We start from the raw sequence: 12,105 nt of genomic DNA, 5'->3' as shown, positions 1-12,105 counted from the left end.
AATATGTTGTCTTTGTAGCATATTTAACTGAATATGGGTTGAAAAGGATTTGCAAATCATTGTATTCCGTTTATATTTACATCTAACACAATTTCCCAACTCATATGAAGACAGGGTTTGTACATCATCACACATAGACAATACAAGCTCTAGTTCACATCTGTCATCATTTCTTAAAAACAACCATGATTTTTGCAGACACACCTCACAACTTACAACAACATTTTCTCATGTGTCAAAATAATACACATCAAGTTGACATCAAATGTAGCGCGTTACTACCCACTTCTGCACTCTGGCCTGGAAATCTGAGTCGTAGTTGATCAAAATGCACTATTTTTAACAGAGTGGCACCCGGGTGACCCTGCAGACTACTGCTTTGGAGAACACTTCCATCAAGGTGGGTCCTGCCCGGAAGACCAGCTACAAGGCTAAGATGGCCCGGCGTAGCAAGAAGAGCAAGAGGAGAGACGGGCAGGACAGGTACACAAGCATTTCCATTTAGTAGATTGATCAATATTCATACTTGCCAACCCTCCTGGATATTCCGAGAGACTCCCGAAATTGAGTGCCTCTCCCGAAAACCTCCCGGGACAAATTTTCTCCCAAAAATCTCACGAAATTCAGGCGGAGCTGGAGGCCACGCCCCCTCCAGCTCCATGCGGACCTGAGTGAGGACAGCCTGTTTTAACGTCCGCTTTCCCACAATATAAACAGCGTGTCTGCCCAATGACGTTATAACTGTAGAATGATTGAGGGCGAGTTCTTGGTTTCTTTATGTGGGTTTATTGTTAGGCAGTTTCATTAACGTCCTCCCAGCGCGGTAGGGGCGGCATGGCGTAGTGCAGGGGTGCCCATTACGTCGATCGCGAGCTACTAGTCGACAGCGGGGGGAGTGTCAGTCGATCTCCAGCCAGGCTTTGAAAAAAAATAGACCTAAAAATTAGTGATCATCAATCTTCACCAAGACGTCACTTAAATGACATTCACGGTACCGGAGGGTCTTGTGAGATGACGCTGGCTGCTGCAAGATCATTATTATGAAAATATGACCGAGAGGAAGGCGAGAAACACTTTTTATTTCAACAGACTCTCGCGCCGTACCTTCCGTCAAAACTCTAAAGGCCGACTGCACATTTCCTATCTTCACAATAAAAGCCCTGCTTCATGCTGCCTGCGCTAACTAAATACAGAGTCTCGGAAAACTGGCGTGCACAAGCGATCCCTCAGAAAGCTGGCGTGCACATCACTTGTGCACGCCAGCTTTCCGAGACTCCTATTTAGTTAGCGCAGGCAGCATGAAGCAGGGCTTTTATTGTGAAGATAGGAAATGTGCAGTCGGCCTTTAGAGTTTTGACGGAAGGGACGGCGCGAAAGTCTGTTGATATAAAAATTGTTTCTCGCCTTCCTCTCTGTCAGTTTTTCATAATAATGAACTGGCAGCAGCCAGCGTCATCTCACAAGACCCCTCGGGTGCCGTGAATGTCAATCAAGCAAGCTACGGAATTTTCCGCCAATGTTTTTCTTGTAAAGTGTATGGAAGCTGGATGAATTAGATGCCAAAAACCAACCACTTTCATGTGGTATTGTACAGAAAGGACAACTTTTTTTCTCCTCCATTTGAAAATGTGGGCGTTATCATCATTACTGTCTGATTCCAATCAATGCAAGTCATCAGAATCAGGTAATACACCAACTTATATTCTTGTCTTTGTGAAAGAAAGACATCTATATGTGTTACACATGCTTGTATTATCATTAAACACATTTAACTTGTTTACAAAAATGTCGCTTTCATAAATAAATAAATATAAATGATATATATAAATGAGGTAGATCCCCTCGAGTTGGTCAATTGAAAAGTAGCTCGCCTGCAGAAAAAGTGTGGGCACCCCTGGCGTAGTGGCTAGAGCGGCCGGCCAGATACCTGAGGGTTGCAGGTTCGCTTCCCACCTATTGACATCCCAAAAAATTGCTGCCGTTGTGTCCTTGGGCAGGACACTACACCCTTTCTCCTGGTGTCGTTCACACTGGTGAATTAATGTTGAATGAATGCTAGGTGGTGGTCGGAAGGGCCGTAGGCGCAAACTGACAGCCACGCTTCCTTCAGTGTACCCCAGGGCAGCTGTGGCTACTGATGTAGCTTACCACCACCAGGTGTGAATGAATGTTGAGTCCCACTTCTCTGTGAGCGCTTTGAATGTTTAGAAAGGCGCGATATAAATCTAAGTTATTATTATTATTATTATTATTAACAACACACAACAACAGCAGTCCCGTTTTCTTCTACCGTAAAGCAGTTTGTATGCCGTAAACAGCAATGTTGTGACACTCGTAGACAGGACAATACTGCCATCTACTGTACATGCACCACAACACCTCCAGGCAACTTCAACCCTTTACTCATACCCTCCTCCATTCACATCCCATCTCCCCGGATTGTAAATAACCTAATGTAAATAATGGAATGTATTTCTAATATATATACTTGTTCTTATGCTATCTGAACTCACTATGTTCTCTGCTGGCTGTACATATCCTACCTAATAAGACCTACACTGTTTCAATCTCCACATTTCTCTGTTGATGCAATTGTTGATGACTGAAGTACTGATATCAACCAAAGCTTCTCATCCCACCCGCCGGATTGCAAATAATGTAAATAATTCAATGCATATGCTATGATGATTAACTTGTATGATGACTGTATTATGCTGATAGTATATATTTGTACCATGAATTGATTAACGTGGACCCCGACTTAAACAAGTTGAAAAACTTATCCGGGTGTTACTATTTAGTGGTCAATTGTACGGAATATGTTGTGCAGTCTACTAATAAAAGTTTCAATCAATCAATCATGCATATGTGACAATAACATCTACGGCTTTTAGAGAGTGCAGTGCACAACTGTGCACACAACAGCCGTAAATATACTCCTCCCCTCTTAACCACGCCCCCAACCCAGTCCCACCCCTACCACGCCCCCCACCTCCCGAAATCGGAGGTCTCAAGGTTGGCAAGTATGTCAATATTGCAACTCCTAAGAAACTTTTAGTGGTTTTGTTTTCTTTCACTGCAGCCGGCGCCGGAGCATCTTGAAGAAGCTGTCTAAACACACGCCTCCTCCGCCCATGCAAAGCAGTCGCAGCTTCTCGTCCGGGTTCCACCAGTCATCCAGTGACAGCCTCTCTGGCTCCCCCACACAGTCCATCTCCCCCGGGCCCTCCACGCCCTGCCGCTCCCCCGCTCCCGACCACTCCGGAGGTGAGACAGAATGCTGTACCCGAAACAAAATTCAAACACAAATTTTTTTCAGTCGTGTGCGACTCACTGCAAAAAGTCAGTGTTCAAATACAAGAAAAAAAATACAAAATTAGGGGTATTTTACTTGAACTAAGGAAAATTATCTGCCAATAGAAGAAGAAAATGTGACTTGTCAAGACTTTCCAAAACAAGTAAAATTAGCTGACCTCAATGGACCCCAAAATACCTTAATATAAGTATATTCTCGCTGAAAACTAGTGCGCTTTTCTTGGTAGGAAATTTTTTTTTGACCTTTTTGCTCAATATGTTGAAAAATATTCTTAAAGGGGAACATTATCATAATTTCAAAAGGGTTAAAAACAATAAAAATCAGTTCCCAGTTGCTTGTTGTATTTTTTGAAGTTTTTTCAAAATTTTACTGGTCTCGGAATATCCCTAAATAAAGCTTTAAAGTGCCTTATTTTCGGCTCTCTGCGAAGACACTGTCCATTTCCCTGTGATATCACACAGTGCTGCCAATGTAAACAAACAATGGGAATACCACAGCAAGATATAGTGACATTATCTCGGATTCAAACTTGGATTTCAGCGACTTAAGCGATTCAACAGATTACGCATGTATTGAAACAGATGATTGGAGTATGAAAGTATTGAAGAAGAAACTGAAGCTATTGAGCGAATAGCTATTGACGCTATTCATAGCCATAGCATGGCCGAATAGCTGCGTTAGCATCGCCGGTAAAATGTGCGGACCAAACGATCAGGACTTTCGCATTTCATGACACTGGAGCAACTTAAATCTGTCGATTGGTAAGTGTTTTTTTCGCAATAAATGTGGGTGGAAGGAAAGGTAATATAGTTGCAAATGCATTTGCAGGTTATCCATACATCTCTGTGCCATGTCTACTTTAGCATCGCCGGTAAAATGTGGAGACACTCCAGCATATTCAATGGGGGTCTGGCGGCAGACACTTTCGCATCTTGAGGCCAGTGGTGCAACTTGAATCCCTCCCTGTTAGTGTTGTTACACCCTCCGACAACACACCGACGAGGCATGATGTCTCCAAGGTTCCAAAAAATAGTCAAAAAAACGGAAAATAACAGAGCTGAGGCCCGGTGTAGGTAATGTGTTGAAAATGAAAATGGTGGGTGTGTTACCTCGGCGACGTCACGTTCTGACGTCATTGCCTCCATCGTGATAAACAGAAAGGTGTTTAATTTGCCAAAATTCACCCATTTAGAGTTTGGAAATCGGTTAAAAAAATAGATGGTCTTTTTTCTGCACCATCAAGGTATATATTGACGCTTACATAGGTCTGGTGATAATGTTCCCCTTTAATGAAGTAAATGCTAGTCTTGACATAATGATATGCGCTCAGCATTACATTTCTTGAAACCAGCAAATTTATACTAAAAACTAATTTATTGTTCTTAATGGAAAGGCAACAAGGCAAGCGCTTGTTACTGTCAGGGTCTCCTGGCCGCTCAGGCAAATCACATGGTCTGAAAATGCATTTTGCCATCGACAACATGACAGTATCGCGCCAAGTGTGTGCTCTTTCAGTCAATTAGTGCGCAAGGAATATCAATCAATCTATGTTTATTTACATAGCCCTAAATCACAAGTGTCTCAAAGGACTGCACAAGCCACAACGACATCCTCGGTTTAGATCCCACATCAGGGCAAGGAAAAACTCAAACAAGTGGGATGACAATGAGAAACCTTGGAGAGGACCCCCCCCCCTCTAGAGGAGACCGGTGCAATGGACGTCGAGTGGGTCTAGCATAATATTGTGAAAGTCCAGTCCATAGTGGCTCTAACATAATAGTGTCAGAGTCCAGTCCATAGTGGATCTAACATAATAGTGAGACTCCAGTCCATAGTGGATCTAACATAATATTGCCAGAGTCCAGTCCATAGTTGCTCTAACGTAATAGTGAGACTCCAGTCCATAGTGGATCTAACATAATAGTGTGAGAGTCCACTCCATAGTGGATCCAACATAATATTGTGAAAGTCCAGTCCGTAGTGGATCTAACATATTAGTATGATAGTACAGTCCATAGTGGATCTAACATAATAGTGTGAGAGTCCACTCCATAGTGGATCTAACATAATATTGTGAAAGTCCAGTCCATAGTGGATCTAACATAATAGTGTGAAAGTCCAGTCCATAGTGGATCTAATATAATAGTGTTAAAGTCCAGTCCATAGTGGATCTAACATAATAGTGTTAAAGTCCAGTCCATAGTGGATCTAACATAATAGTGTTAAAGTCCAGTCCATAGTGGATCTAACATAATAGTGTGAAAGTCCAGTCCGTAGTGGATCTAACATAATAGTGAGAGTCCAGTCCATAGTGGATCTAACATAATAGTGAGAGTCCAGTCCATAGTGGATCTGACATAATAGTGAGAGTCCAGTCCATAGTGGATCCAACATAATAGTGTGAGAGTCCAGTCCATAGTGGATCTAACATAATAGTGTGAAAGTCCAGTCCGTAGTGGATCTAACATAATAGTGAGAGTCCAGTCCATAGTGGATCTAACATAATAGTGTGAAAGTCCAGTCCGTAGTGGATCTAACATAATAGTGAGAGTCCAGTCCATAGTGGATCTAACATAATAGTGAAAGTCCAGTCCATAGTGGATCTAACACAATAGTGAGAGTCCAGTCCATAGTGGATCTAGCATAATAGTGAGAGTCCAGTCCATAGTGGATCCAGCATAATAGTGAGAGTCCAGTCCATAGTGGATCTAACATATTAGTGAGAGTCCAGTCCATAGTGGATGTAACATAATAGAAAACGCTCTATAGCCCGCAGACTTTTTTTGGGCTCTGGGAATCACTAATAAACCGGAGTTCTTTGAACGCAGATTTCTCGCCGGGATATATGGTACAATACAATCGCAAGATAGGATGGAGCTAGACTGTGTAGTATTTTATACGGAAGTAGTAAAACCTTAGAGTCACATCTTAAGTGCGCAGGTGGGCCAGTATGGGTATATATATATATATATATATGTATATATATATATATATATATATATATATATATATATATATATATATGTATATATATATATATACATATATATATATATAGATAGTTATAGGTATATATGTATATAAAGATATATACAGTATAGGCGTAATATGATCAAACTTTCTTGTTCTTGTCAAAAGTCTTATAGCCGCATTTTGTACCAACTATAATCTTTTAATGCTCGACCTAGGGAGACCCCAAAATAACACATTACAGTAATCGAGACGTATCGGACGCATGAATAATGATCTCAGCACAATAATAGTAATATTATGACCACATATGATGACAGTAAGTCTTTGCTGTCGTCCAGCATTTTGTTTTTGTTCACTTTGCAGCCACTTCAGTTTTAGTTTGATTCTGCCTAGCCTTCCCTAAGCTTCATTGCCTTTTCTTAGGGGCACTTGCCTTTTTTTTATTTTTAGTTTAAGCATTAGACACCTTTTTACCTGCACGCTGCATCCCGCTGTTTCCGACATCCACAAAACAATTAGCTACCGGCTGCCACTTACTGATATGGAAGAGTATTACAGGGTCACTCTGCCGAGCTCTGGACAGCACCGACACTCAACAACAACACATCATTTGCAGACTATGATTAAAATATTATTAACAGGTGAAATTAAATCTTCTCCCAGGGCACACCAGACTGTATCTGGCGGCACAGTGGTTGAAAAACACTGGCCTATTCAGGATAAAGTTGTTCAACTGTGTCTTTGTCCGTACAGATTCCAGTTCCTCTCCGTGCTCCAGCTCCCCCAACTCGCCAGTCCCCCAGGCCCGTCCCAGCTCCCTTCACGTCCTGGGCCGCTACACCAAGGCGGGTCGCTGCAAGTCCACCAGCAGCATCCCTCCCTCGCCGCTGGCCTGCATCCCGCCCCCTCAGCCTCTGTCTCCTCAGTGCTCGCCCTCCTGCCTCCCCAGCCACCCCAGGTCCCTGCAGGGGTTCCACGGTAAGACACTGTCCCCTCCCACTATTGCCCGTCACTCCGTGCGTCCCCGCAGTGCCGAGCCGCCGCGCTCGCCGCTCCTCAAGAGGGTGCAGTCGGCGGAGAGGCTGACCGGCGAGAAAGCGACGGGCGGCTACCACGGCGACAGGAAGGCCTACAGCACGCGCCGCCACACCCTGGAGGTGCCTCTGTCCGAGGGCGAAGACGTGGAAGAGGACAGCGCCACAGGGTTCGTATGCGTCGGTGAACACGGCCGCCAAGGACTGTGCGTGGGCGGAGCTTCTTCTTCCTCCCCGCAACACCGCGGCAACCATCACTCCAACGAGGTGGTCGTCATGAGGAAGCTGGCCCTGTCGGAGCGCCGGGACTCCTTCAAGAAACAGGAGGCCGTGCAAGAAGTCAGCTTTGACGATTTGGACGAGAGGGAGGCCACGCCCGGCCCCAAGCTGCCTGTCACTCAATCCAAGGCGTTCAAGGCGTCCTGGCTCGACCCCGATCCCAAGCTGCAGGGGAAAGCGTCGCAGGATAAGGCGGCACCACCGAAGGTCAAGTCCAAAGATAAAGAAGGATCTAGTCACTTAAAGTGATTCAAGAGGAACTGCACTTTTTTAGAATGTTGCCCATCCTTCACAATCCTTATGAACACATTTTTATTCAGTTTTTAATGTATTTGAACTTGAAATGTGATCAAAAGTCCGCTTACAATGAATCCAATGTTAGTCGCGCTATTCTGCCTATAGAGTCCTTCAAAAAACATCCAACACCTACATTAAGGCTTTATATACATGATGTAAGTATATACTGTATGTCATGTAGTAACATTCATAATAACATGTAATATATACATGATGTAAGTATACATATAATGTAGTAACATTCATAACATGTAATATATACATAATGTAAGTATACATATAATGTAGTAACATTCATAATAACATGTAATACATACATGATGTAAGTATACATATAATGTAGTAACATTCATAATATGTAATATATACATGATGTAAGTATATACTGTATGTCATGTAGTAACATTCATAGTAACATGTAATATATACATGATGTAACTATACATATAATGTAGTAACATTCATAATTTCATGTAATATAAATATATATTATATAGTATTGTTTTATGAATGTTACTATTCATTCATAATATCATGTAGCATAAATATATATTATATGTATATTACATATTATGAATGTTACTACATTATATGTATAAGTACATTATGTATATATTACATGTTATTATGAATGTTACTAGATACTACATATATACTTACATCATGTATATATTACATGTTACTACATTATATGCATACTTACATCATGTATATATTACATATTATTATGAATGTTAATACATTATATGTGTACTTACATCATGTATACATCACATCTTATTACAAATTTTACTACATTATATGTATACATCATGTATATATTAAATGTTATTATTAAGGTTACTACATTACATATATACTTACACCATGTATATATTACATGATATTATGATTGTTACTACATTCCATATATACTTACGTTATAAATTATAATGTAGGTATATATGGAATGTAGTACTACGTGATGTAAGTATGCATATATTGTAGTAAATTTATAATAACATGTAATATATACTTGATGTAAGTATATATTTAATGGAGTATTTTTTTCATATTTAATACATACTTGATGTCAGTATATATGTAATGTAGTAACATTCATAATAACACGCAATATATACATGATGTAAGTATATATGTAGTATCTAGTAACATTCATAATAACATGTAATATATACTTGATGTAAGTATATATTTAATAGAATATTTTTTTAAAATATTTAATACATACATGATGTCAGTATATATGTAATGTAGTAACATTCATAATAACACGCAATATATTCATGATGTAAGTATATATGTAGTATCTAGTAACATTCATAATAACATGTAATATATACATTATGTAAGTATACATATAATGTAGTAACATTCATAATAACATGTAATATATACTTGATGTAAGTATATATTTAATAGAGTATTTTTTTATATTTAATATATACATGATGTATGTATATACGTAATATCTAGTAACATTCATAATAACATGTAATACATACATGATGTATGTATACATATAATATAATAACATTCATAATAACATGTAATATATACATGATGTAAGTATATGTCATGTAGTAACATTCATAATAACATGTACTATATACATGATGTAAGTATACATATAATGTAGTAACATTCATAATAACATGTAATACATACACGGTGTAAGTACACATATGATGTAGTAACATAATAGCATGTAATATATACACGGTGCAAGTATACATTTAATATCATATACATGATATTACATGTATATACATCCATGATGTAAGTTTTTGTCATGTCATGTTACTTAATGTCATATAGTAACATTCATAATAACATTTAATACTTACCTATTTTGATCATTTTAATCCTGAAAACGCATCGCAGCGTTTGCTTTTTCCTTCAACGACATCACATATTATTACTCACTGCAGACTTCGTGAGAGCAAACACAAACTTAATAAAACATCACTTACTGTACAAGGTCTGCTGTCATTAGGATGCCCACTGCTAGGTTGTTCATGTATTCCCGTTTAGATGAATGACTCATAATACTCCCAAAGAAAAAAGGGAGGGTCACACCCAAGCATCTGTTCGGGTCTAAATTGGATGCCAAAGTTGACCAACTTGTTGGATTATGTCGATGGCGGTGACGTCAACAAAGTGGCTAGTTAGTGTTTATAATAACAATATAACTAATACTTCTTTATAGTCAAGTCACCAAATGTAAATGTAGTATTATTAGCGCTATATGACTGTTTTTTTAGAGGGTTTTATGGGTGGAATAGAGGACTTGTTGGCTCCGCTTTTATTTACAAAGGAGAATGCATTAAAAAAAATACATACACCTCTCATAATGATTGTGAAGAATGGGCAAAATTCCCTCCAAAAAAGTGCAGTTAACTTTTACGGTTTTGGAGACGTCTGCTGCCGAGTGGAAGGGCAAGCTTGAAGATGAAAGTAACATTGTTCACACCCAGGCGACTGCCCGTCTTCACTCTTTTCTTTTGAAATGTAAATATTCCTGCTTTTACATGCCTATTTATAAATATATACTCCTTGGCTTGTTGGTGGCCACCTTAGATGTGTTGACGGTGCTCAAAAAGCGTGGAAAACGCCAACGATGTGCGGTTCAGGATTGAAGTTGTTTTAGCCTTAAGTTGCCTTTATAGAAGGTTTCAAATGCATTTTGTGTCGCCTCTCAGAGGAAATCTTTGACAGCCATTACTGCTCGACATGATCACATTTGGAAGAACAACATTGGTACCAAAGCAAGGTCAGCCATAGACTGACTCTCTCGCTTTCTCATACAGTATATATATATATATTTTTTTACACAAACATATATATCTACACACATACATATATATATATGTATATAAATACACATATATATATATACATATGTATGTATATATCTGTGTGTATATATATTTGTGTGTATATGTATATGTAGATACATATACACATATGTAAATGTGTATATACATGTATATATCCATGTATGTATGTATGTGTATATATACATGTATATGTGTGTATATATATATATATATATACTTACACATACATATATGTATATATACGTATGTATATATGTAGATATATATACACATATGTATATGTGTATATACATGTATATATGCACATATGTATGTATGTATGTATGTGGATATATACATGTATATGTGTATATATATACTTACACATATACGTATATATACGTATGTATATATGTAGATATATATGTATATATACACATATGTATATACAAGTATATATACATACATACATATGTATGTATATATACATATGTGTGTATGTATATATATGTAGCTATACATGTATATATACACATATGTATGTATGTATGTGTGTATAGAAACACATGTACTGTATGTATGTATGTGTATATATATACACATATACTGTACCTATGTCTGTACATATGTATGTATGTATGTATGTATGTATATATACATGTATGTGTGTATGTATATATATATGTAGATATACACATATGTATGTACATATATACACATGTACTGTATATATGTGTATATATATGTATATATATACACACATATACCTATGTGTGTACATATGTATGTATGTATATATGTAGATATATATGTATATATACATACATATACATGTATGTATATATACATGTATGTATATATGTGTGTATCTATATATATATATGTAGATATAATGTATATATACACATATGTTTGTATATGTGTATATATACATATATATGTGTATATATATATTAGTGTATATATACACACTATATATAATATATATATATACACACACTATATTTACACTAAATATACATACCGTATATATGCTCTTGTATGTGTATTTGTGTATATATAATGTATGTGTATATATACGCTATATATGTGTGTGTATATACATTATATATATATATATATATATGTATGTATGTAGTAGTAAACATTGTTTTTGTACATAGTGCATGCATGTTGATAGACAGTGCTTGAGGACGACTGCACCTTAAACCCACGTGTCATGTCCCTCCTTCACCTCCAGACTCTTGACGTCTTTCCACCAGTCTTGTAGCACATTTCCCGACAATTTCTCCTTAAAAACTGTACAGCGGAAAGGAAAAAAATCCCAGCGATTGTACTTTTGCTGCTGCGTAATATGAAGGTTTGTTTACATTTGACTGCAAAGGTG

The 12,105-nt window shown here is 38.0% G+C and overlaps 1 protein-coding gene across 3 annotated transcripts in view; it reads left to right on the top strand.

The window, feature by feature from the left end:
* Positions 1-12,105, top strand: part of mast3a (microtubule associated serine/threonine kinase 3a) — a 284,903-nt gene that overhangs the window by 271,783 nt on the left and 1,015 nt on the right. For all 3 annotated transcript variants that reach the window (XM_061919804.1, XM_061919803.1, XM_061919802.1), the window contains 3 exons: positions 347-483; positions 3,083-3,267; positions 7,043-12,105. The exon at positions 7,043-12,105 is cut by the window's right edge and continues 1,015 nt beyond it. In XM_061919804.1, the coding sequence (XP_061775788.1) occupies positions 347-483; positions 3,083-3,267; positions 7,043-7,851 (1,131 nt within the window). In that variant the 3' untranslated portion in view covers positions 7,852-12,105. The remainder of the gene's footprint in view (positions 1-346; positions 484-3,082; positions 3,268-7,042) is intronic.

Source organism: Nerophis ophidion, linkage group LG14 (genome assembly GCF_033978795.1).
Source record: "Nerophis ophidion isolate RoL-2023_Sa linkage group LG14, RoL_Noph_v1.0, whole genome shotgun sequence".
Lineage (NCBI taxonomy): Eukaryota > Metazoa > Chordata > Actinopteri > Syngnathiformes > Syngnathidae > Nerophis > Nerophis ophidion.
The sequence above is the reverse complement of the archived record's forward strand: the minus strand, read 5'-3'. Positions and strand labels throughout refer to the sequence as shown.